The sequence below is a fragment of the Pelodiscus sinensis genome, chromosome 6, assembly GCF_052426305.1.
Source record: "Pelodiscus sinensis isolate ZL-2025 chromosome 6, ASM5242630v1, whole genome shotgun sequence".
NCBI classification, from domain to species: Eukaryota; Metazoa; Chordata; order Testudines; family Trionychidae; genus Pelodiscus; species Pelodiscus sinensis.
The window spans coordinates 132009474-132036423 of record NC_143057.1 but is presented as its reverse complement, the minus strand read 5'-3'; the positions used below and the strand labels follow the sequence as shown (position 1 = coordinate 132036423).

The 26950-nt window shown below is 54.1% G+C and overlaps 1 protein-coding gene across 2 annotated transcripts in view; it reads right to left on the bottom strand.

Moving 5' to 3' along the window:
- LOC102463836 (gamma-secretase subunit Aph-1b-like) overlaps positions 1-23044 on the bottom strand; it is a 29928-nt gene extending 6884 nt beyond the window's left edge. Inside the window, exons 1-4 of one of the 2 annotated variants that reach the window (XM_075914755.2) lie at positions 22887-23044; positions 9592-9762; positions 1187-1260; positions 849-971 (exon numbers count right to left, since the gene is read on the bottom strand). In XM_075914755.2, the coding sequence (XP_075770870.2) occupies positions 849-971; positions 1187-1260; positions 9592-9762; positions 22887-22999 (481 nt within the window). In that variant the 5' untranslated portion in view covers positions 23000-23044. The remainder of the gene's footprint in view (positions 1-848; positions 972-1186; positions 1261-9591; positions 9763-22886) is intronic. The other variant, XM_075914757.2, reaches the window with a different exon arrangement.
- Between the last annotated feature and the right edge of the window lie 3906 nt (positions 23045-26950).

Sequence of the window (26950 nt, the reverse complement as noted above, 5' to 3'; positions counted from 1 at the left end):
CACTGAACACTGAGTGCATGATTTCCAAAAACTGTGTACAATGACACCAAGATCTCTCTCGAATGGTAATAGTTAATTTAGATCCCATCATTGTTTGGGATCATGTTTTCTAATGTGCATTACTTTGCATTTATCAACACTGAATTTCATCTGATATTTCGTTGCCCAGTCACCCCAGCTTGGTGAGATCTTTTTGTAGCTCTTTGCGGTCTGCTTTGGACTTCACTATCTTAAGTAGTTTTGTATCATCTGCAAATTTTGCCACCTCACTGCTTACCCCTTTTCCCAGGTCATTTATGACTATGATGAATAGTACTGGTACAAGTACAGATCAGGGTGGATTTAAAAAATCAAACTGATATATTTACATCAGATTTTTTCCAAATCAATAAAATACTAAATGTCTCACTTAAAACCAACTGCTACAATCAAATCTCATCACAAACATGTTACCTACACTTAGTTTCAAAAATGAATTAATGGCTCTAGTCTGTCCAGCATAACAACCAGCTCTTGCTTCCTAAAAGGGCTGGGCTTTCAGTTTGTTTCTCAGCAGACCATCCTGTGCAAAGGACTGTTTTTGTTCTGCGCGTATGTGTTGGTGGACATGGGCCAAGCATGGCAGAGCAGTTGGCAGGAAATGGACGGGGGCAGCGTAGTAAGGAACAGTGGAGTGGACTGGAAAAGAAACCAGGATTGAGGTTTTTATTTCACAGTGACTATCCCCATGCTGGTGAGCTGGCCAGTAGTGTACCCCTAATGCTATACTCTTAGTTTTGAGCATGGAATTACTCTCCATAGAAATTCTGTGGGGAGAAGGTGCAGGGCGCTGTGGGCCCATTGCTCACCTGAGGTCAGGAAGTAGAGCTGCGAGTCTCCATGGATTCCCACGGTGCCTGGCCCCAGCGCATCTGCCAGGAGGTTGATCATGGAAAAGGCGCCGCTCATGAGCCCGAAGCCCAGACCAGCCACTGTGGGGCAGAAACACACGTTGCTGAGCCCCGGGACGTCGGAGCCAGACGCCCTGAGGCGCTTCCAACCCCAGCAGCCTACCTCAGCCCTGCAAGAGACCCTGCAGCTCTTGCCTCCATTCGGAGGGACCCCTGGTGAGAAGTCTCCCTTCCCAAGATCCTTCCCCCTGGTCCCAGCCACGCCTGCCCTCCCGCTCCCGCACTATGGCACATACCATACGCCATCTGCTGGATGGAAATGGGGGAGCAGCCATCTTCGCTGAGTGCCACCAACCCTTCGATCGCCTTCCTAGGCAGAGAAAGGAGAGTTATGCCCTCGTGCGCACGCACAGCAGGGCGCTAGGCGGGTGGCTACAGGGACGGCGTAGAAGGGGTCTGCTTGGAACGCTTCTGCCAGGCGCTTGGCTCAGTGCTGTAGGAGTCAGATTACAAGGTGATCAATGAAGTGCAGGGTACAGACTTAGACCAGGCTGGCTGACAGGTCTGAGAAAGGAGTTCTGAGAAAGGGGGGCTATTGCGACGTGGTTTTGAGTCCCAGAGCCCATTCGCCCTGCGTGTGGCACTGGAATGCGGCTCAGGAAGCCGAGGAGCTGGACATCAGAGCGGTCAGGAGGGGGACTGCCTACACCCGCCCTCCACCCAGAAAGTCTGAAGAGAACTTCTACAAAAGCTTTTCCTGGCCTGACCCCAGCAGGAGCATGCGAGGCAAGTGGAGTCGGGACCCGCCAAGATCCAAGCCACCGGAGCATCCCGGACCCAATTCCAGAATCCAAAGAACACAGAATGCGTCTGCTGAAGAGCTCTGACCCCAGGCGTCTAAGGAACTGCCTCATTGAGCACACCTCTGCAACCTCAGCCAACACCAGGCTTCCGGCCTTAAACCAGCTTCAAGCCACCCCCTGAAGAAGGAAAAACCCCTCTCCTGGCATAGGCCTGATCCCTTCATAGAATCATAGAACTAGAACAGACCTCAGAAGGTCATCAAGTCCAGCCCCCTGCTCTACGCAGGACCAATTCCAACTAAATCAACCCAGCCAGGGCTTTGTCAAGCCGAGACTTAAACACCTCTAGGGATGGAGACTCCACTACTTCCCTAGGTAACCCATTCCAGTGCTTCACCACCCTCCTAGTGAAATAGTTTTTCCTAATATCCAACCTGGATCTCTCCCACCACAACTTGAGATCATTGCTCCTTGTTCTGCCACCTGTCACTACTGAGAATAGCCTTTCCTCATCCTCTTTGGAACCTTCCTTCAGGAAGTTGAAGGCTGCTATCAAATCCCCCCCTCACTCTTCGCTTCTGCAGACTAAACAGACCCAAGTCCCTCAGCCTCTCCTCATAAGTCATATGCTCCAGCCCCCTAAACATTTTGGTTGTCCTCCGCTGGACCCTCTCCAATGCGTCCGCATCCTGCTGGAAAGGGATAACAAGTGGAGTTCCTCAAGGGTCTCTTTTGGGACCCGTACTGTTCAATATCTTCATCAATGATGTAGATATTGGGATAGAGAGTACGCTTAGTAAGTTTGCAGATGATACCAAACTGGGTGGGGTTGCAACTTCTTTGGAGGATAGGGACATAATTCAAAATGACCTTAGCAAGATAGAGAAATGGTCAGAGGTAAACAGGATGAGGTTTAATAAAGAGAAATGCAAAGTGCTCCACTTAGGAAGGAACAATCAGTTCCATACATACAAGATGGGACGCGACTGTCTAGGAAGGAGCATGGCGGAAAGGGATCTAGGGGTCATAGTGGACCACAAGTTGAATATGAGTCAACAGTGTGACGCTATTGCAAAAAAAGCAAATATGATTCTAGGTTGCATCAGTAGGTGTGTTGTAAGCAAAACTCGTGAAGTCATTCTGTCGCTCTACTCTGCACTAGTTAGGCCTCAGCTGGAGTACTGTGTGCAGTTCTGGGCGCCACATTTCAAGAAAGATGTGGAGAAATTGGAAAGGGTCCAGAGAAGAGCAACAAGAATGATTAAAGGTCTAGAGAACATGACCTATGAAGCCAGGCTTCATGAACTGGGCTTGTTTAGTTTGGAAAAAAGAAGATTAAGGGGGGACATGATAGCGGTTTTCAAATATCTAAAAGGGTGTCACAAGGAGGAAGGAGAAAATTTGTTCCTCTTGGTTTCTGAGGACAGGACAAGGAGTAATGGGCTTAAAGTGCAGCAAGGGAGGTTTAGATTGGACATTAGGAAAAAATTCCTAACTGTCAGGGTGGTCAAATATTGGAATAAATTGCCAAGGGAGGTGGTGGAATCTCCCTCTCTGGAGATATTTAAGAATAGGTTAGAGAGACATCTGTCAGGGATGGTGTAGACGGAGCTTGGTCCTGCCTTGAGGGCGGGGGGCTGGACTCGATGACCTCTCGAGGTCCCTTCCAGTCCTATGATTTTGTAGTGGGGGGCCCAGAACTGGACACAATACTCCAGATGCAGCCTCACCAAAGCCGAATAAAGGGGAATGATGACATCTCTGGATCTGCTGGCAATGCTCCTCTTAATGCAACCTAATATGCCATTAGCCTTCTTGGCTACAAGGGCACACTGTTGACTCATATCTAGCTTCTCATCCACTGTAACCCCCAGGTCCTTTTCTGTAGAACTACTACTTAACCGGTTGGTCCCCAGCTTGTAACTATGCTTGAGATTCTTCAGTCCCAAGTGCAGGACTCTACACTTGTCCTTGTTGAACCTCATCAGATTTCTTGTGGCCCAATCCTCCAATTTGTCTAAGTCTTTCTGTACTCTATCTCTGCCCTTAAGCGTATCTACCTCTCCCCCCAGTTTAGTGTCATCCGCAAACTTGCTGAGGGTGCAATCCATCCCCTCATCCAGATCATTAATAAAGATATTGAACAAAACCGGTCCTAGAACCGAACCTTGGGGCACTCTGCTAGAAACCGACCGCCATCCTGACATTGAGCCATTGATCACTACCCGCTGGGCCCTGCCTTCTAGCCAGCTTTCTATCCATCTTACCGTCCATTTATCCAATCCACAATCCCTTAACTTGCTGGCAAGAATATTGTGGGAGACCGTATCAAAAGCCTTGCTAAAGTCAAGGTATATCACATCCACTGACTTCCCCATGTCCACCGAGCCAGTTACCTCATCATAGAAGCTAATCAGATTGGTCAGGCACGACTTGCCCTTTGTGAATCCATGCTGACTATTCCTAATCACTTTCCTCTCATCCAAGTGCCTCAATATGGATTCCTTAAGGATCCCTTCCATGATTTTTCCAGGAACCGAGGTAAGACTGACCCGCCTATAGTTCCCTGGATCATCCTTCTTCCCTTTTTTGAAGATGGGCACTACATTTGCCTTTTTCCAGTCATCCGGGATTTTTCCTGATCTCCACGACTTTTCAAAGATAATAGCCAAAGGCTCCACAATGACATTTGCCAACTCCCTCAGTACCCTCGGATGCACTAAGTCCGGACCCATGGATTTATGTATGTTTAGTTTTTCTAAATAGTTCCTAACCTGTTCTTTACCCACCACAGGCTGTCCATCTTCATCTCATCTTGCGTCACTTAGCGCAGAAGTCCAGGAGCTGACCTTGTCCGTGAATACAGAGGCAAAGAAAGCATTGAGTACTTCAGCGTCCCCCACATCATCTGTCACTAGGTTACCTCCTTCATCCATTAGGGGCCGCACACCCTCTCTGATCACCTTCTTCTTGTTAACAGGCCTGTAGAAACCTTTCTTGTTATCCTTCACATCCTTAGCCAGTCGCAATTCCATTTGCGCTTTCGCCTTCCTGATAACCCCCCGGCATTCTCGAGCTATACATTTAAATTCCTCCCTGGTCATCTGTCCAAGTTTCCACTCTTTGTAAGCTTCCTTTTTGTGCTTAAGTTCACCAAGGATTTCCCCTGTAAGCCAGTCCGGTCTCCTACCATGTTTGCCTCTTTTGCTACGCGTAGGGATGGTTTCTTTCTGTGCCTTCAATAAGGGTTCTTTAAAATACTGCCAGCTGTCCTGGACTCCTTTCCCCTTCATGTTAACATCCCAGGGAAATCTGCCCAACAGATCTCAGAGGGAGTCAAAGTCTGCTTTTTTGAAGTCCAAGGTGTATATTTTACTACTCTCTTTTCTTCCTTTGGTCAGGATCCTGAAATCTACCATCTCATGATCACTGCTTCCCAGGTTGTCACCCACCTCCACTTCCCCTATTAGTTCCTCCCTGTTTGTGAGCAGAAGGTCAAGCTGCGCACGGCCCCTGGTCGGATCCTTCAGCACCTGTGTCAAGAAGTTATCTCCAACATTCTCCAAAAACTTCCTGGATTGCCTGTGTACTGCCATATTGGTTTCCCAACAGATGTCAGGGTGATTAAAGTCCCCCACGAGAACCAGGGCCTGCGATCTGGAAGCTTCGCTCAGTTGTCCCAAGAAAGCCTCATCTACCTCATCCACCTGATTCGGTGGCCTGTAGCAAACACCAACCACAACATCAATGCTGTTGTTTGCTCCTTTAAACTTAACCCATAGACTCTCAACAGGTTTTTCTCCCTCTTTATACTGGAGTTCAGAGCAATCATAGTGCTCTCTTACATATAGTGCAACTCCTCCTCCTTTTCTTCCCTGCCTGTTGTTCCTGAACAGTCTGTACCCTTCCATGACAGCGCTCCAGTCATGCGAGTCATCCCACCAAGTCTCTGTTATCCCAATTAAATCATATTTCTTGGACTGGGCCAGGGCCTCCAGTTCTTCCTGTTTGTTGCCCAGGCTTCTCGCATTAGTGTACAAACACTTCAGGTAACCAGTTGATCGTCCTATCTTCTCCATTCGAAACATGGGTCCTCCTTTCTTGCCCCTTCCTCTCTGCATTTCTTCCCAGTATCCGACTTTCCCACTCCCCTCAGGGTTTTGGTCGCCGTCCCCCGACGAACCTAGTTTAAAGCCCTCCTCACTAGGTTTGCAAGCCTGCCCGCGAAGATGCTCCTTCCTCTCTTCGTTAGGTAGATCCCATCTCTTCTTAACAATCCTTGCACCCGGAACAGAGTCCCATGGTCGAAGAAACCAAAGCCCTCCCTTTGACACCACCTGCGCAACCACGCATTTACGTCCTCAATTCGACAATCCCTGCCCAGTCCTTTCCCTTCAACAGGGAGGATGGACGAGAACACCACTTGCGCTCCAAATTCTTGGATCCTTCTTCCTAGCGCTACATAATCCACAGTAACACACTCAAGATCATTCTTGGCCGTATCATTAGTTCCCACGTGGAGAAGCAGGAAGGGGTAGCGATCCGACGGTTTGATCAGCTTGGTAAGCCTCTCAGTGACATCCTAAATGCGAGCTCCCGGTAAGCAGCACACCTCTCGAGATTCCAGGTCTGGACGGCAGAGGGATGGCTCAGACCCTCTTAGGAGGGAATCCCCGACCACCACCACCCGTCGTTTCCTTTTGGGCGTGGTGGCCGTGGAACCCCCATCCGTAGGACTACGCATCCCATGCCTTCCAGTAGATGGTGTTCCCTTCTGGTTTCTTCCTTGTGAGGTCCCTTCCAGAGCTTTCAGCACTGCAGAGCCTGTGGAGAGAGCTTGAAAGCGATTGCTTACCTCTCTAGCATCGGGGGATTCCTGTGCTGACCTTTTTCCCCTTCTAGAAGTTACATGCTGCCAGTTCTCTTCTTGGTCACGTACTGCCCTCTCTGGCTCTTCTGCCTGCCGTGCTTGAAGGATTAAATGCTGCCTTCTATCGAGGAAGTCTTCATCCTCTCTGATCAAGCGTAGGGTTGGCACTTGGGCCTCCAGTCCTCTAATTTTTTCTTCCAAAATGTCGACCAGTTTGCACTTGGTGCAGATGAAATCCGTTCTTTCTTCCGGGAGGAAGACAAACATGGCACACGCTGTGCAGGTAACAGCAGCAGACCCATCACCATCCATCGCTGCTGTCCTGGAGAAGGGATTTAAAAAGAAAGGCAAGAGAACCTCCCGCCCTTCCCAACTTCCTCTCAAAACTCCCTGTTAGCACTCACCTGTTCGCAAGCTCCTTGGTCGCTTGCCCACTGCCTTATAAAGCCCCTCCCCCTACCAAGGCTCAGCCAATCAGCAGAGGCTTCTAGAATTCAAACTTTAATTAGAAGCCAACAGTTTCCACCTGCCAATCACAGCACAAACTCCATCAAGGGGAGGGGGAGGGCAGAGGGGAGGTGGGGAAAAAAAAGCCTCACTCTCAAACACAGGGGAAAATAAATAAATAAATAAATAAACAAACAAAAAACATAAAACACCACACACCAACCCTCACTCACAAACACAAGCTCAGCACACCGCAAGAAATCTGGAATCTGGGGAGCAGATCGGCCGCCTGGCTCCCCCAGGTTTTGTCCTTCATACCGATCGGGGTGGATTCGGAGCAGAGATCGCGAGGGGAGGGGAGGTGGTCATGCACAGCCTTTGCAGTCCTGAATCAGCCAAGCCCCTGGCACAAATTCAAGGTGCCTCAGGCAGTCAGGAAGAGCTGACGAGGAGAGGTGTTCCAGCCCCCTCCCTACACGGGCACTGGCAGAGAGCCATTACACCAGTGCTGCAAGAACAAGGAGAAGTCCTGTGGCACCTTATAGACTAACAAACTTATTGGAGCATGAGCTTTCGTGGGCAGAGACCCACTTTGTCAGATGCATGTTCATGAGGTTGATGGATTTCCAGTCCATATGGCTACATATAGTGCCTTATTCGGTGACAAGTATCACAGGGGTGGCCGTGTTAGTCTGAATCACTAGTGCTGTCACCCAGGAATTCACCTCCTCACACCGGTGTGGTGTCCAGGGAGCCAGACTTATGGGGTGCAAAAACCAGACCCCAATATAAGTCTGCAGAATCCTGGCAAGCTGAGCGCCACTAGCTGGGGCTGAAACTGCAGCCGGAGTCACAGCAGAGAGAGTGGCCTGTTTCCAGACTGCTGCAGGAACATGGGGAGTCCCTTTAGGAGAAGCCCCACCCAAGCTGTAACACTGTGGAGCAAAACTCCCCAGCCCAGCAGCAGCAGGACATCAGCGTGCGATGCACATCCCCGTGTTTACAAAGGGCAGCACCTCCCAGCAACGGAGAAATCCCCCCATTCCTGCCACCAAGGTCTGCCCCCTCCTGCAGCACTCACCCTGCTTCCTGCTGGCACAGCCCTGCCTGCCCCAGGGAGGCGGGTAGTGGCCAGTGGCCACAGGGAAAGAGGCATGATCGCTGTGGCTAGGGCTTGGGACGTAGCATCTTGCATTGTGGCTCAGGCAGTCCGTCCTCCATCCCATAATACCCAGCACATGACCCACAACAGATTCAGACCTCTCCCTCCAGCCCCCTCCCTCTGCGCTATTCACCCTCCAGGACTGGGCAGAGACGCGCAGCAGGCAAAGGCAGAGAGCGGCTCTCCCGTGCCTGTCCTGAACACAGCAGAACCGGCAGCAGCCCCGCCAGAGGGGCCGCATTTGCACAGGGACTCCACTCCCCAGTTAACCAGTTTGATGCTCTGTTTAAATGGCAGGGGGGAAGGGGGCTGCTCTGACCGGGCTCAGGCCCTGCCTGGCTGGAGCAGCCCCCTGCTCACAATGGATGGGTGGCGGTTAGCTGTAGTGAGGGAGATCCTTCTCAGTTAACCATTCCCATCCCTACACAAGACACCTAGATCACCACCGGATTCAGGCACACACTGTAGCAGGGATGCAGAGTACGGGGTCGGGGGGGAGCGGGGCGCAGCGTGAGCACTGCCGGGTTCCCAGACACGCTGTTCCTTCGCGGTACGGCAGCACTCAGAGCGTTGTATTAAATGCACAGGGTCCCTCGGCCTCAACTCTGCTTAGAAACGAGACAGCAGAGTGGCTCAGTTATGGGCACCAGCACCTTCCTGGGAAGACAAACGCACGTAGTAAAGAGCTCTTTCATCTATCAGAAAGGCAGAACGAGCCCTGCAGCTGGCACTGAAGCTGGCCCAAGTCAGGCTAGGAATTCGGCTCCTGCACGTAACAGAGAAGCGGATGAACAGGTGGATTCTCCATCGACTGAACCTTGGCATGTTTGGAAGCAGCAGCTTCCACAAAGACAAGCTACTGGCTCAGTGCAGGGGGAACGGGGGGACACTTAGTGGGCTGTGCTGTTCAGGAGCTCAGATTAAATAATCTAATGGACCTTCTGCCTTTAAACTACAGATGTAAAAAATGGGGGGGAAATGAACCGTGTAACAGATCCCATTCCCGTCCGTTACAGTTCACCATTCACAGGGCTGCTGGGGCCGCCAGTGCTCCCAGCCCTGTGAAGAGTATACCCAGAGGGGACAACTGATAACCTGCTAAGCAGGGAGCTGACACTTAACCTCCCTACCGGAAACTAATGAACTTGTTACAATTACTAGTCTAATGTTGCAGAAGCACCTGGAGGCTCCCGGGGGAGGTCGGGCTCCCTCGTGCTGGGCACTCTGCATACCTGGAACAAATCCAAAGGACAGTCCCTGCACCAGAGGGCTGACGGCTCTTGGGAGGTGCTCCGATGGCTGGCACAGAGAAGCAGGGTGGGGCAGCAGGGGAGGGCAAAGTCCGGGCTTGTGCAACGAGCAGCATTGAGTTACTGCTCAGACTGGCAGGTGGCGCGAGTGCCCCGCCCCACTCCTCACCTCAGCAACTTGTAGTAGAGAAACCTGAAGGCCTCCTGGAGGAGCACGGAGAACAGGACCCCAAATATCAGGAGGCCCTTCTGCAGCGGCTTGTTTCCTGGGTCACTGGCTTTCACAGCAATGAACCAGACCAGCGACGATAGGAGCAAGGAGACCAGCCAGAAAAAGGCCCTGAAAGAGAAAGGGGCCATTAGGCACATGCAGCAGCTTGTGCTGGTCGCCTGCTTCCAGCCAGCCCCATGGGCCAGGCCGGGCAGGGCGGAAAGGTCCCCACCAAGGGCACATTAGTGGGGTGCAGCTTCCGGGCCTGGTCAGCTCAGCTCAGGGGGAGCTCAGCAGAGCCAGGGGAGCGGTGGAGACACCTGCAAAGTGAGTCTCAGCGGACAGAAATCTGTAGAGCACCATTGTCTGTCCACTGCTGAGGTGGGGCCACAGGGGCTTGGCCTAGGGCCTGCCCCATTAGCTGCGCGCACAGGTACCCTTGGCGAGGGGCTCTGAAGCATTACAAGGGGTGTGACGTGCCATGGCCCAGGCAGGGACCCAGGGAGACCCCGTCAGGCATGGCTGGGGAAGAGGCAAGGCATCCCAGGTCCTTAGTATACATGGGAAGTCTGGCAAGAGCCAGTCTCCCAAAGGTGTTGCCAATAGGCAGCTTCACAGGAGACCGATTTCTGCTCTGCCACTGAACTCGCATTGCCACCTGGGCCACAGGCGGGCCGGGTCAGCCTGGGGCACACCTGGGCTTGGCCCATCCCAAGCTGCACTTCCCTGTTTCCATAACACGGCCGAAAAGTTCCTTTATTTAAGGCACACTGGTTTGGTCCTTGGGACCATTAGTGGCTGCCAGGGCCAAAGACAGAATCCAACCTCAGAGGGGTGGACTGAGTCTGATGCCTACGCTGCACTCTCCCTACCCAGACAGTGCCAAGGCTGGCATGGCCAGGGTGGGCACGACAGGAGCAGGACTCCCTGAGACAGTTACCATGGGCAGACCCTTGACCACAGCAGCGTGACTCTCACATGCCAGCCAAGAGAATGAGTCTGTGCTGACCTCTCTCTGTGACAGCATGACAGACCATGTGCTGGCCCTCCAGGCACAGGCCTGGTGATCGCCTGCCACGGGCTGCAGCAGCTCCCAAGAACTGCAGGATGCAGGAAGTGGCAGAAAGACCTACTGGTGCTCAGTGTGCCTGCTAATCTCACCCATCCCCGTGGGGATTTTCCATCCCTGTGCGGATTGAGTTTTTCTATGTGCGCCACCGTTAGAAACACGTACAGTGTGATTGGGACTAGTTTAGCTACAACTTCTCAAGAGAGAGCTTGGAGTCATTCTGAAGAGTTCTCTGTAAACATCTACTCGGTGCGCAGCAGCAGCCAAAAGCAAACAATGTTAGGAATCACTAAGAAAGAGATAGAGAATAAGACAGACTCTCTCACTGCCTCTGTATAAATCCATGGGCTGCCCACATCTTGAATACAGCAAGATATCCTGGCATTGGAAAAGATTCAGAAAAGGGCAACAAAAATGATGAGGGGTTTGGAACGGGTCCCATATGAAGACAGATTAAAGAGATTTGGACTTTTCAGCTTAGAAAAGAGGATCTTAAGGGGGGGGGCATGATAGAAGTCTATAAAATCATGACTGGTATGGAAAAAGTGAATAAGGAAAAGTTATTTATTTATTCTCACAATATAAGAACTAGGGGTCACCAAATGAAATTAACAGGCAGCCAGTTTAAAACAAAAGGAAGTTTTTATTCATGCAGCACATAGTCAACCCGTGGAACTCCTTGCCAGAGGATGTTGTGAAGGCCAGGACTTTAACAGGGTTCAAAAAAAAAAAAAAAAAAAAAAAAAAGCTAGATAGATTCATTGAGGTTAGGTCCATCAATGGCTATTAGCCAAGACGGGCAGAAATGCTGTCCCTAGCCTCTGTTTGTCAGAGGCTGGGAATGGAGGACAGGAGAGGGATCACATGTGGATTACCTGTTGTGTTTGCTCCCTCTGGGGCACCTGGCACTGGCCACTGTCAAAAGACAGGATACTGGGCTAGACGGACCTTTGGCCTGACCCACTATGACCATTCTTATGTTAAACATATACCTAGACTGTGGGCTCTGCTGATCAGCTGAGCAGCATTGGACTCTCTCCTGGGTGAGTGCCCAAGCACACAGGGAACCCTGTTCTGACCCAACTCAGAACCCTACCACTAGGGATGTGAAAGGGTAACTGGTTACCCGGTAAGCGTCACCCGTAACAGGTGATGCTTACCAGGTAACAGTTAACCATTACCCGGGAGCAGCCCCCAAGGGGAGAGGGCTGCCCCAGCTCCGAGGGGCTGCTGCCCCCAACAGCGCAGGTCACACTGTCTCAGGCACTCAAGGGCAGCAAGGGGAACCAGGTCATGGAGTTGCTGGCCCACCGGGCTGGGGGGCTGCAGCTCACCACACACCACCAGCCTAGCGAGAGGAAAGGCTGGATTAGGTCCCAGCAGCCACATCCTCAGGCCCATCCAGGGATGTCCCACTTTGCTTAAAGTGCCGCACAACAGGGCTCTCCACAGCAGCATCCCCCATGCGGCCCCAGCTGCACAGAGCAACTCTCATTCCTCTCCACCCGAAACGGCACTGGCCCCTGCCTGCCACGTCACCTGGCTGCCCTGCTGTGTCACCCTGAATGCTGAGCTCTCCTGCCCACTGCGAGGGTGGCATGGGAGCTCTCCTCGCCCATCGCACCCCACCCCCTGTATCCCAAACTCAATCTTAACTTCCTGCCTGGCTGCAAAGAGACAGACTGCCCAGCGAGAGCATTTCACACATTTTATCATAGAATCCTAAGGCGGGCAGAGACCCCAGGAGTCATCAAATCCAGCCCCCTGCCCAAGGCAGGACCAATCCCAACTAAATCAACCCAGCCAGGGCTTTGTCAAGCGGAGACTTAAACACCTCTAGGGTTGGAGATTCCACCCCCTCCTTAGGGAACCCATCCCAGTGCTTCCCCATCCGCTAGGAAAATAGCTTTTCCTAATATCCAACCTAGACCTCCCCCACTGTAACTTGAGACCATTGCTCCTTATTCTGCCACCTGTCACTACTGTGAAGAGCCTCTCTCCATCCTCTTTGGAACCTTCCTTCAGGAAGTTGAAGGCTGCTATCAACCCCTCCCCCCCTTCACTTTTCTCTTCTGCAGACTAAACAGACCCAAATCCCTTCGCCTCTCCTCATAGGTCACAAGTTCCAGCCCCCTAATCATTTTGGTCGCCCTCCACTGGACCCTCTCCAACGCATCCACATCCTTTCTATAGTGGGGGGCCCAGAACTGGACACACACTCCAGATGTGGCCTCACCAGAGCTGAATAAAGGGGAATAATCACTTCTCTAGATCTGCTGGCCATGCTCCTCCGAATGCACCTAATAAGCCATTAGCCCTCTTGGCTACCAGGGCACACTGTTGACTCATGTCCAGCCTCTCATCCACTGTAACCCCCAGGCCCTTTTCTGCAGAACTGCTACTTAGCCAGTTGGCCCCCAACCTGTAACTATGCTTGGGATTCTTCTCTCCCAAGGGCAGGAGTCTGCCCTTGTCCTTGTTGAACCTCATCAGATTTCTTTTGGCCTAATCCTCTAATTTGTCCAGGTCACTCTGGACCCTTCCCTGCCCTCCAGCATATCTACCTCTTCCCCAGCTTAGTGTCATCCACAAACTTGCTGAGGGTGCAATCCATCCCCTCAGCCATGTCATTAATAAAGATATTGAACAAAACTGGTCCTAGAACTAATCCTTGGGGCACTCTGCTAGAAACCAACCGCCATCCTGACATTGAGCCATTGATCACTACCCGCTGGGCCCGGCCTTCTAGCCAGCTTTCTATCCATCATACAGTACATTTATCCAATCCACAGTCCCTTAACTTGCTGGCAAGAATATTGTGGGAGACCGTATCAAAAGCCTTGCTAAAGTCAAGGTCTATCACATCCACTGACTTTCCCACGTCCACAGAGCCAGTTACCTCATCATAGAAGCTAATCAGACTGGTCAGGCAATCCACAGCATACTAGGAATGGAAGGGACCTCGAGAGGTCATCGAGTCCAGTCCCCTGCCCTCATGGCAGGACCCAGTACTGTCTAGACCAGGGGTCTCCAAACTTTTCAGCCCGAGGGCCGCATTAACTATCAAACAGCAGTTCGGGGGCCGACTACACACTTGAGGTCCAAATAAAAAACAATCAAAACATGGATGTTGTTTTTAATTATTTATTTAATATTATTTTATTCAGTTATTATTTAATAACACATTGATACACTACACATGAACACCTGTATTAGTGTGAATGGTGAAATTGTTTCCTGGATGCCAAAACAGCAGACATTTCTGGCTTTGCGAATCCGTTTCTCCCGGAAGGGGGGTGGGGGGGCTTTTCCCCCTGCTCTCCCCTTCCTCTGCACGCTGTCCTCCCCTCCTTCTTGCCACCACTCACTCCTTCCCCCCCCCCCGGGCGGAAGGGGTCACCTTTTTAAAGTTCCCGCCGGGGTTCACGTTCCCCCGCACGTCGCCGGGCGGGCGTTACCACCACCGCCCATCCTGCCCCCTGATTGGCCGGCTGCCCTGTCAGTCTGGGCGGGGGAACGCCGCCCGTGCTAACCCCCGCCCCCTGCGCCGTTTGCCGCCGCGCGGCCGCTTGTCAGCAGAGCGGCCCGCTTCTCCTGCCCCGGCGCGGCGTGAGTACACGCCGCACACCCCTGACAGGGCCCCCCCCCGGCAAGAAGGGCCCGTTCGGCGGCGCCCCAGGGACGGTCTCCACGGGCCGGATGAGAGGGCCTTGCGGGCCGCAGTTTGGAGACCCCTGGTCTAGACCATCCCTGATAGACATTTATCTAATCTACTCTTCAATATCTCCAGAGATGGGGATTCCACAACCTCTCTGGGCAATTTATTCCAGTGTTTAACCACCTTGACAGTTAGGAACTTTTTCCTAATGTCCAACCTAAACCTCCCTTGCTGCAGTTTAAGCCCATTGCTTCTTGTTCAGTGGCCAAAATGAACAAGTTTTCTCCCTCCTCCTTATGACACCCTTTTAGATACCTGAAAACTGCTATCATGTCCCCCCTCAATCTTCTCTTTTCCAAACTATACAAGCCCAATTCTTTCAGCCTTCCTTCATAGGTCATGTTCTTTATACTTTTCATCATTCTTGTTGCTCTTCTCTGGATCCTCTCCAATTTCTCCCTATACTTCTTGAAATGCAGTGCCCAGAACTGGACACAATACTCCAAGGCTGTGTCTACACTGGCATGAATTTCCAGAAATGCTTAAAACATAATAGTTTTCGTTATAAGTATTTCCGGAAAGAGAGCGCCTACATTGGCAGGCTGCTTTTCCGGGAAAAGGGCTTTTTCCGGAAAAGCATCTGTGGCCAATGTAGATGCGCTTTTCCGGAAAAGGGCCCCGATCGTCGTTTTCGCGATCGGGGCTTTTTTCCGGAAAAGACTACTGGGCTGTCAACACTGGCCCTTTTCCAGAACAGGGTTCCGGAATAAGGACTTATGCCTGAGCGGGAGCAGCGTAGCTTTTCCGGAATAGCGGCTGATTTTGTACAGTAGAGCGTCGTTGCTTTTCCGGAAATTCAAGGGCCAGTGTAGACAGCTCGTAGCTTATTCCGGAAAAGCAGCTGATTTTCTGGAATAAGTGGCCCAGTGTAGACACAGCCCATCTGAGGCCTAACCAGTGCAGAGTAGAGCGGAAGAATGACTTCTCAAGTCTTGCTCACAACATACCTGTTAATGCATCCCAGCATCATGTTTGCTTTTTTTGCAACAGCACCACATTGCTGACTCATATTCAGCTTGTGGTCCACTATAAGCCCTAGATTCCTTTCTGCCGTACTCCTTCCTAGACAGTCACTTCCAATTCTGTATGTGTGAAACTGATTGTTCCTTCCTAAGTGGAGCACTTTGCATTTGTCCTTATTAATCTTTATCCTGTTTACCTCAGACCATTTCTCCAATTTGTCCAGATCACTTTGAATTATGACCCTATCCTCCAGAGCAGTCGCAACCCCTCCCAGCTTGGTATCATCTGCAAACTTAATACGCGTACTCTGTATGCCGATATCTACATCGTCTGACCTGCTTTGGGCAGGGGGCGGGACTCGATGACTCCAGAGGTCTCTGCCAGCCCTGGGATTCTGTGCCATTCCTGTAAGAGCACTAGGGAAATGTGGTCTAGATGAAATTACAGTAAGGTGGGTAAAGTAAGGTGGTTGAAAGCCCATATTCGAAGAGTTGCTATCAGTGGGTTGCTCTCAAACTAGGAAGGTGCATCTAGTGGAGTCCTGCAGGAGTCAGTCCTGGGTTTGGTACTGCTCAATGTTTTCTCTGATGACTTGGATAATGGAGTGGAAACCTGCAAACACCTCAAGCTGGGAGGGTTGCAAGCATCTTGGAGGACAGGATTAGAATTCAAAACAAGCCTGGATAATTGGTCTGAATTCAAGGAGATGAAAGTAAATCAACACAAGTGCAAAATACTTCACTGGGGAAAGGAAAAAATCAAATGCACAACAACAGAATGGGGGAGAACTGGCTCTGTGATAGTACTGCTAAAAAGGGTCTGGGGTTAGAGTAGGTTACAAACTGAACATGGGTCACTCACATGATGCAGCTGCGAAAAGGCTGATGTCACCTCGAGTATACACCCTGACTGGAATTGTGTGTGAAAAACACAGGACACAAATGTCCTGCTATACTGGGCACTGGGCAAGGCCTCAGCTGAAGAACTCGGTCTAATTCCAGGTGCCACCTTTTAGGAAAGATACGTACAGATTGGAGAGAATCCAGAGGACAGTAACAAAAGTGATAAAGGGCTAGGAAAGCCGTGCTGTGCGGAAAGGTGAGAGCCACTGCTCTGTTCAGTTTTGAGAAAAGCAGCCTGGGACAGAGGACCTGATAACAGGTTTCTAACTGTAAGGCAGGCGTCGGCGACCTTCAGCACACAAGTCATCAGAATAATCTGCTGACGTGCCACAAGACATTCTGTTTACATTGACTGTCCACAGGTGCAGCTCCCGATAGCAAGGGTTCACCATACCTGGCTAGTGTGCTGCCCACCACTGTCTGCGTCTCCCATTAACCCGGAGCAGCTTGTACATAGAATCATAGAATAATAGGACTGGAAGGGACCTCAGGTCATCGAGTCCAGCCCCCCGCCCTCAAGGCAGGATCAACCTCCGTCTACACCATCCCTGACAGATGTCTATCCAACCTGTTCTTAAATATCTCCAGAGAGGGAGATTCCACCACCTCCTTGGCAATTTATTCCAATATAAATCCCATTTAATCAGTTAACCGGTTAAGCATTATGTTTAAATGCTTAACTGGGGGCAGGCAAGGGCTTCTCTGCCCAGCCCAGGCCTACCATAGGCAGGAGCTGCTCCAGCTGGGCTGAAGCCCCCCCCCTTCTCCCACAACAGGCTGCTCTGGCCTGGCTGGGCCCGCCGCACTGCACCACAGGCCCAACCGGGCTGGAGCAGCCCACACTGTGTTGGGTGGGGGGCTACTCCAAGCCCAGCCAAGATGTAAGCGGCAGGAGTGATGCTTACCAGTTAACAATTCACATCCCTACGTACTGTAGTCACTGGGAGCTACAGGGAGGCTGTGCCTTCAGATGGTCAAACAAAACTTGATGAGCTCGTGCTTGAGGTCCCTTCCTGACCTACGTTTCAATGGTTCCACTGTTCTATTTTTTATGAGATTAAAAGTTTGGGTGATAAATGCTGACTTCAGTCAAGTTAATTAAAAAGTTGTGCAGTCCCAGTTGCCCAATCTTTTTAATTAAAAAACTAGAATGACAAGCACGGTGCACACTAGCTGGATTAAAAGTTGGCTGACTAACAGATCTCAAACTATAACTGTGGAGCCATCAAAGAGGTGTATTTCTCATGGGGCACTGCAGGCATCAATTAATCATAGAATACTAGGACTGGAAGGGGCCTCGAGAGGTCATCAAGTCCAGTCCCCTGCCCTCATGGCAGGACCCAGTACTGTCTAGACCATCCCTGACAGACATTTATCTAACCTGTTCTTCAATATCTCCAGAGATGGGGATTCCACAACCTCCCTGGGCAACTTATTCCAGTGTTTGACCACCCTGACAGTTTGGAACTTTTTCCTAATGTCCAACCTAAACCTCCCTTGCTGCAGTTTAAGCCCATTGCTTCTTGTTCTATCCTCAGAGGCCAAGATGAACAAGTTTTCTCCCTCCTCCTTATGACGCCCTTTTAGATACCTGAAAACTGCTATCATGTCCACCCTCAATCTTCTCCTTTCTAAACTAAACAAACCCAATTCCTTCAGCCTTCCCTCATAGGTCATGTTCTCTAGACCTTTAATCATTCTTGTTGCTCTTCTCTGGACCCTCTCCAATTTTTCCACATCTTTCTTGAAATGCGGTGCCCAGAACTGGACACAATACTCCAACTCATAGAATCATAGAACTGGAAGAGACCTCAGGAGGTCATCAAGTCCAGCCCCCTGCTCTACGCAGGACCAATTCCAACTAAATCAACCCAGCCAGGGCTTTGTCAAGCCGAGACTTAAACACCTCTAGGAATGGAGACGCCACTACTTCCCTAGGTAACCCATCCCAGTGCTTCACCACCCTCCTAGTGAAATAGTTGTTCCTAATATCCAACCTGGACCTCTCCCACCACAACTTGAGACCATTGCTCCTTGTTCTGCCATCTGTCACTACTGAGAACAGCCTCTCTCCATCCTCTTTGGAACCTCCCTTCAGGAAGCTGAAGGTTGCTCTCAAATCCCCCCTTACTCTTCGCTTCTGCAGACTAAACAGACCCAAGTCCCTCAGCCTCTCCTCATAAGTCATATGCTCCAGCCCCCTAATCATTTTGGTTGCCCTCTGCTGGACCCTCTCCAATGCGTCCACATCCTTTTTGTAGTGGGGGGCCCAGAACTGGACACAATACTCCAGATGCGGCCTCACCAAAGCCGAATAAAGGGGAATGATGACATCTCTGGATCTGCTGGCAATGCTCCTCTTAATGCAACCTAATATGCCATTAGCCTTCTTGGCTACAAGGGCACACTGTTGACTCATATCTAGCTTCTCATCCACTGTAACCCCCAGGTCCTTTTCTGCAGAACTACTACTTAACCGGTTGGTCCCCACCTTGTAACCATGCTTGGGATTCTTCCATCCCAAGTGCAGGACTCTACACTTGTCCTTGTTGAACCTCATCAGATTTCTTGTGGCCCAATCCTCCAATTTGTCTAAGTCAATCTGTACCCTATCTCTGCCCTTAAGCGTATCTACCTCTCCCCCTAGCTTAGTGTCATCCGCAAACTTGCTGAGGGTGCAATCCATCCCCTCATCCAGATCATTAATAAAGATACTGAACAAAACCGGTCCTAGAACCTAACCTTGGGGCACTCTGCTGGAAACCAACCGCCATCCTGACATCGAGCCATTGATCACTACCCGCTGGGCCCGGCCTTCTAGCCAGCTTTCTATCCATCTTACCGTCCATTTATCCAATCCACAATCCCTTAACTTGCTGGCAAGAATATTGTGGGAGACCGTATCAAAAGCCTTGCTAAAGTCAAGGTATATCACATCCACCGACTTCCCCATGTCCACTGAGCCAGTTACCTCATCATAGAAGCTAATCAGATTGGTCAGGCACGACTTGCCCTTTGTGAATCCATGCTGACTATTCCTAATCACTTTCCTCTCATCCAAGTGCCTCAATATGGATTCCTTAAGGATCCCTTCCATGATTTTTCCAGGAACCGAGGTAAGACTGACCGGCCTATAGTTCCCTGGATCATCATCCTTCCCTTTTTTGAAGATGGGCACTACATTTGCCTTTTTCCAGTCATCCGGGATTTCTCCCGATCTCCAAGACTTTTTAAAGATAATAGCCAAAGGCTCCACAATGACATTTGCCAACTCCCTCAGTACCCTCGGATGCACTAAGTCTGGACCCAGGACTGAGGCCTAACCAGTGCAGAGTAGAGCGGAAGAATGACTTCTCACGTCTTGCTCCCAACACACCTGTTAATACATCTCAGAATCATGTTTGCTTTCTTTGCAACAGCATCACACTGCTGACTCATATTCAACTTGTGGTCCACTATGACCCCTAGATACCTTTCTGCCGTACTCCTTCCCAGACCATCACTTCCCATTCTGTATGTGTGAAACTGATTGTTCCGTCCTAAGTGGAGCACTTTGCATTTGTCTTTATTAAACTTCATCCTATTTATCTCAGACCATTTCTACAATTTGTCCAGGTCATTTTGAATTATAACCCTAACCTCCAGATTAGTCGCAATCCCTCCCTGCTTGGTATCATCTGCATACTTAAGAAGCGTACTTTCTATACCAATATCTAAATCGTTGATGAAGATATTGAATAGAGCCGGTCCCAAAACAGACCCCTGCGGAACCCCACTTGTTATGCCTTTTCAGCAGGATTGTGAACCGTTAATAACTACTCTCTGAGTACGGTTATCCAGCCAGTTATGCACCCACCTTATAGTAACCCCATCTAAGTTGTATTTACCTAGTTTATCGATAAGAATATCATGCGAGACCGTATCAAATGCCTTACTAAAGTCTAGGTATACCACATCCACCGCTTCTCCCTTATCCACAAGACTCGTTATCCTATCAAAGAAAGCTATCAGATTGGTTTGACATGATTTGTTCTTTACAAATCCATGCTGGCTGTTCCCTATCACCTGGCCACTTTCCAAGGCTGTGTCTACACTGGGCCACTTATTCCGGAAAAGCAGCCACTTTTCCGGAATAAGCTGAGAGCTGTCTACACTTGAATTTCCTTGAATTTCCGGAAAAGCACTGACGATCTACTGTAAGAAATCAGCTGCTTTTCCAGAAAAACTATGCTGCTCCCGCTCAGGAAAAAGTCCAGTGTAGACAGCCCAGTAGTCTTTTCTGCAAAAAAGCCCCAATCGCAAAAATGACGATCGGGGCTTTTTTCCGGAAAAGCGCGTCTACATTGGCCACGGATGCTTTTCCGGAAAAAGGGCTTTTCCAGAAAAGCATCCTGCCAATGTAGACGCTCTTTTTCCGGAAATACTTATAACGGAAAACTGTTCCGTTTTAAGCATTTCCGAAAAAAGTTGCCAGTGTAGATGTAGCCCAAGTGTTTACAGATGATTTCCTTAATTACTTGCTCCATTATCTTCCCTGGCCCTAGCCTATGTAACATTTTTATGAGTGACCTGAAAGAAAACAAAGTCATCAGATAAAGTTTGCAGAGGACACAAAAACTGGGGGAGTGGTAAATCATGAGAAGAACAGGGCACTGACTCAGAGCCATTTGGATCACTTGGAGAATTGAGAACAAGTGAACAATATGCATTTAATATGGCCAAAAGTCAAGTTATACATCAAGGAACAAAGACTGTCAGCCATGCTTACAGGACGGGGGATTCCCTCCTAGGAAACAGGGACTGTAAAAAGATTTGGGGTGGGGGGAATGTACAAGCTCCCAGGGTGGCAGGGTCCAAAGAGCTAATGAGATCTTGGGTTGTATAAAGATCTTGGAATCTTGAGTCTCAGTATGATGCTGCTGCCATCAGGAGAGATGAATAAGACTGGGACTTTTCAGCTTGGAAAAGAGAGGACTTAAGGGGAGATATGGTAGACGTCTATAAAATCAAGACTGGTACTAAGAATGTGAATAAGAAACTGTTATTTACTTGTTCCCATAACACAAGAACTAGGGGTCAGAAAATGAAATGAATAAGCAGCAAGTTTAAAAACAAACCAAAGGAAGTTTTTCTTCACTCCGTGCACAGTCAACCTGTGGAACTCCTTGCCAGGGGATGTGGCGAAGACCAGAACTTTACCAGGGTTCAAAGAAGAGCTAGATAGATGCATGGAGGTTAGGTCCATCAATGGCTATTAGCCAGGCTGGGTAGGGGTGGTGTCCCTGGCCTCTGTCTGGAAATGGGTGACAGGACAGGGATCATGTGAGGATTCCCTGTTGCATTCACTCCCTCTGGGGCACTTGGCATTGGCCGCTGCCAGCCGACAGGACACTGGGCTGGATGGACCTTTGCTCTGACTGGGCCGGTCTGATGCGCTGCAGCCGGGCAGCCCAGGCCTGTGGCCCAAGGCTCAGATTGGAGTAAAACGGCCCCGTTCACACTGGGCTGCAGGCGGGAGTAGGGCCAAGCAGCGAAGAGCCCAGGGGCCACTACCCCACCACCTGTGTCAAACCCAGCCCCCCCCACTCCTCCCCTGACTGGTCCCGCCCCACTCCCCACTATCCCACACTGCCCCCTCCGACTGGTCCCGCCCCCTCCCCACTATCCCACACTGCCCCCCCCCGAACTGGTCCCGCCCCCTCCCCACTATCCCACACTGCCCCCCCCCGAACTGGTCCCACCCCCTCCCCACTATCCCACACTGCTCCCCCCTCGAACCGGTCCCGCCCCCTCCCCACTATCCCACACTGCTCCCCCCTCGAACCGGTCCTGCCCCCTCCCCACTATCCCACACTGCTCCCCCCTCGAACCGGTCCTGCCCCCTCCCCACTATCCCACACTGCCCCCCCCGAACTGGTCCCGCCCCCTCCCCACTATCCCGCACTGCCCCCCCCCGAACCGGCCCCGCCCCCTCCCCACTATCCCACACTGCCCCCCCCTCGAACCGGTCCTGCCCCCTCCCCACTATCCCACACTGCCCCCCCCTCGAACCGGTCCTGCCCCCTCCCCACTATCCCGCACTGCCCCCCCCCGAACCGGCCCCGCCCCCTCCCCACTATCCCACACTGCCCCCCCCTCGAACCGGTCCCGCCCACTCCCCACTATCCCCCACTGCCCCCCCCTTGAACCGGTCCCGCCCCCTCCCCACTATCCCGCACTGCCCCCCCCCCCCCGAACTGGTCCCGCCCCCTCCCCACTATCCCGCACTGCCCCCCCCGAACCGGCCCCGCCCCCTCCCCACTATCCCGCACTGCCCCCCCCCCGAACTGGTCCCGCCCCCTCCCCACTATCCCGCACTGCCCCCCCCTTGAACCGGTCCTGCCCCCTCCCCACTATCCCGCACTGCCCCCCCCGAACTGGTCCCGCCCCCTCCCCACTATCCCCCACTGCCCCCCCCCCCCGAACCGGCCCCGCCCCCTCCCCACTATCCCCCACTGCCCCCCCCGAACCGGCCCCGCCCCCTCCCCACTATCCCACACTGCCCCCCCCCCCGAACCGGTCCCGCCCCCCATCCCGCACTGCCCCCCCGAACCGGTCCTACCCCGCCACGAGGATGATGACGCGCAGCGGGTGGCGCAGCACGGTGACGAGGCAGAGGCCCAGCGCCGGCCCGAAGGCGATGCAGGTGCAGCCCCAGAACACCGCGAGCGTCATGGCGGCCGGCCCGGCTCGCGCCCCGGCACGGCCCTTCCGGGAGCCCCGTGACGTCACATCCCGCAGCGGGCGCCTTCAAAGGGCAACGCCGGTGGGCCCCCCCCCGCCCGGGACCCTGAGCCGCGAGGGGCCGCAGGAGGCTCCCGGGCAGGTGCGGAATGACTGTTGTGCGTGCGGGGGTGCACCACCCGCCGACACGGGCTGGGCGGGGCCTCGGCCTATCAGCTGGGCAGGACCCCCCAGCCCGCAGGAGAGGGGGCCAAGGGGGGGGAGTCTCGGGTGGGGTGGGGGGAGGAGGCCGAGGAGGGTGGGGGGGAGTCTCGGGTGGGGTGGGGGGAGGAGGCCGAGGAGGGTGGGGGGAGTCTCGGGTGGGGTGGGGGGAGGAGGCCGAGGAGGGCGGGGGGAGTCTCGGGTGGGGTGGGGGGAGGAGGCCGAGGCGGGGGCGGGGGGAGTCTCGGGGGGGATGGAGGCCGAGGAGGGCGGGGGGAGTCTCGGGTGGGGTGGGGGGAGGAGGCGGGGGCGGGGGGAGTCTCGGGTGGGGTGGGGGGAGGAGGCTGAGGCGGGGGTGGGGGAGTCTCGGGGGGGACGGAGGCTGGGGCGGGGGGAGTCTCGGGTGGGGTGGGGGGAGGAGGCTGAGGCGGGGGCGGGGGGAGTCTCGGGTGGGGTGGGGGGAGGAGGCTGAGGCTGAGGCGGGGGTGGGGGAGTCTCGGGGGGGACAGAGGCTGGGGCGGGGGGAGTCTCGGGTGGGGTGGGGGGAGTCTCGGGGGGGGATGGAGGCCGAGGAGGGTGGGGGGAGTCTCGGGTGGGGTGGGGGGAGGAGGCTGAGGAGGGCGGGGGGAGTCTCGGGTGGGGTGGGGGGAGGAGGCTGAGGCGGGGGCGGGGGGAGTCTCGGGGGGGATGGAGGCCGAGGAGGGCGGGGGGAGTCTCGGGTGGGGTGGGGGGAGGAGGCCGGGGAGGGCGGGGGGAGTCTCGGGTGGGGTGGGGTGGGGGGATGGAGGCCGAGGAGGGCGGGGGGAGTCTCGGGTGGGGTGGGGTGGGGGGATGGAGGCTGAGGAGGGTGGGGGGAGTCTCGGGTGGGGTGGGGGGAGGAGGCCGAGGCGGGGGCGGGGGGAGTCTCGGGTGGGGCGGGGGGAGTCTCGGGTGGGGTGGGGGGAGGAGGCTGAGGCGGGGGCGGGGGGAGTCTCGGGGGGGATGGAGGCCGAGGAGGGCGGGGGGAGTCTCGGGTGGGGTGGGGGGAGGAGGCTGAGGAGGGCGGGGGGAGTCTCGGGTGGGGTGGGGGAAGGAGGCTGAGGCGGGGGCGGGGGGAGTCTCGGGGGGGATGGAGGCCGAGGAGGGCGGGGGGAGTCTCGGGTGGGGTGGGGGGAGGAGGCTGAGGAGGGCGGGGGGAGTCTCGGGTGGGGTGGGGGGAGGAGGCTGAGGCGGGGGCGGGGGGAGTCTCGGGTGGGGTGGGGGGACGGAGGCCGAGGAGGGTGGGGGGAGTCTCGGGCGGGGGGGGGGGGGAGGCCGAGGAGGGTGGGGGGAGTCTCGGGTGGGGTGGGGTGGGGGGATGGAGGCCGAGGAGGGTGGGGGGAGTCTCGGGTGGGGTGGGGTGGGGGGATGGAGGCCGAGGAGGGTGGGGGGAGTCTCGGGTGGGGTGGGGGGAGGAGGCCGAGCCGGGGGCGGGGGGAGTCTCGGGTGGGGTGGGGGGAGGAGGCCGAGGCAGGGGTGGGGGGAGTCTCGGGTGGGGCATGGGGACGGAGGCTGGGGCGGGGGGAGTCTCGGGTGGGGTGGGGGGAGGAGGCTGAGGCGGGGGTGGAGGGAGTCTCGGGGGGGGATGGAGGCCGAGGAGGGCGGGGGGAGTCTCGGGTGGGGTGGGGGGAGGAGGCTGAGGAGGGCGGGGGGAGTCTCAGGTGGGGTGGGGGGAGGAGGCTGAGGCGGGGGCGGGGGGAGTCTCGGGGGGGATGGAGGCCGAGGAGGGCGGGGGGAGTCTCGGGTGGGGTGGGGGGAGGAGGCTGAGGCTGGGGTGGGGGGAGTCTCGGGGGGATGGAGGCCGAGGAGGGCGGGGGGAGTCTCGGGTGGGGTGGGGGGAGGAGGCTGAGGCGGGGGTGGGGGGAGTCTCGGGGGGATGGAGGCCGAGGAGGGCGGGGGGAGTCTCGGGTCGGCCTGGGAATGAAGGCTGAGGAGTGCGTGGGGGGAGTCTCGGGTGGGGTGGGGGGATGGAGGCCGAGGAGGGTGGGGGGAGTCTCGGGTGGGGTGGGGGGAGGAGGCTGAGGCTGGGGCGGGGGGAGTCTCGGGTGGGGTGGGGGGAGGAGGCTGAGGCGGGGGTGGGGGGAATCTCTGGTGGGGCATGGGGATGGAGGCCAGGGGCGGGGAGATTTTCGGGTGAGGTGTGGGGCCTGGCAGAGCTGGAGTGCCTGGTAGACCCAGCAGGCCATGAGCTCCCACTGTATGAGACAGCAAGTCCCCCAAAGACGTGCGGGACTCTGGGTGAGGCCCAGACCGAGGGGTGCTGAGTGGGGGTCTGAGATCCCCGGCACTGGAGCAGGGGGCAGCAGGGTGTGTCTTTACGCCTGTACAAGGAGACAAGGCCTGCATGATGGGTGGCCCCAGTGAGGCAGGGAGGGTCCCTCCACGTGCAGAGTCCAGCAAAGAATGAAGCCCCGTCACTGCCTTCCCACCAGGAAGGAGCAGGACAGAGCAGGCTGGGCTGAGGTGTCTCTTTCCTGCCTCACAGCACGAGGCGGCCCTGCTGCGGGCTTTGTTCACCTAAGGCCTGAACCCCCTTTCATAGGGTTGCCAGACAGTTTCAACAAAAATCCCAGACACACTTGACATGACATCACAATCTACATCACATCTGATTTAGAAAATACCGGACATTTCTATTGTCCCAGTTTGTTTCCCGAACAGAAAGCTCAAATACTGGAGAGTCCGGTTCCAAACCCGACACCTGGCCACCCTCCCTTTTCATCGCCACGACTCGTACACCGTGCTGCCATGGAGAGGAGCCTCGTGCAGGCCCTGCCGGGCGTCTGGGTGCCGTGAGCCCATGGTCCCTTGGAGAGTCTGCCACTTTTGGGTGGAGCTGGCTCAGCGCCTAGGCTGTGCCTAGCAGAGACCTGGGAGGAGAGGAACATCAAAGCTTCTTGGATCCTACCCCAGAGCAGAGTGCTGACACTCCCTCCCTGAGCTCCAGGAACGGGTCTGCCAGGAATCAGGGTCAGGAGCCCCACCACGGGGCCCAGAGTTCAGCCAAGCCAAACCACAGGCTGAGCACAGAGGATCCACCTGTTTCCTGAGGTGGGTGGGTCTGATCAGTCACTTGGGCCAGGCCCTGCCTGGACCCCACAACCCCAACTGGAGGTAGCTTAGCAAGAGGCCATGCAAACAAGGAGGGAAGCGGCCTGTAAACCAAATGGCTGCTGCAGGGATATCCCAGCCTGATATCCCTGCCTGGCAGGGAGCTTCCCTGAGATAGCCCCCAGCCCTCCATACCCCCAAGTTACCTCCACCCTATGAGCTGCCCTGAACTGGGTTCTCATGCGTCAGAGTCAGAGCGCTGCTCTCCATTACCCGCCACTGCCCCAACGGACAGGCAGCTCCTGCAGTCATAACATCAGAACGGCCGTGCTGGGTCAGACAAAGGTCCATCTAGCCCAGTATCCTGTCTGCTGACAGTGGCCAGCACCAGGTGCCCCAGAGGGGGTGGACTCAAGACAATGATCAAGCGATTTGTCTCCTGCCATCCCTCTCCAGCCTCTGACAAACAGAGGCCAGGGACCCCATTTTATCCCCTGGCTAATAGCCTTTTATGGACCTAACCTCCATGAAATTATCTAGCTTCTCTTTAAACTCTGTTCTAGTCCTAGCCTTCACAGCCTCCTCTGGCAAGGAGTTCCACAGGTTGACTACACGCTGTGTGAAGAATTTTCTTTTATTAGTTTTAAACCTGCTCCCCATTAATTTCATTTG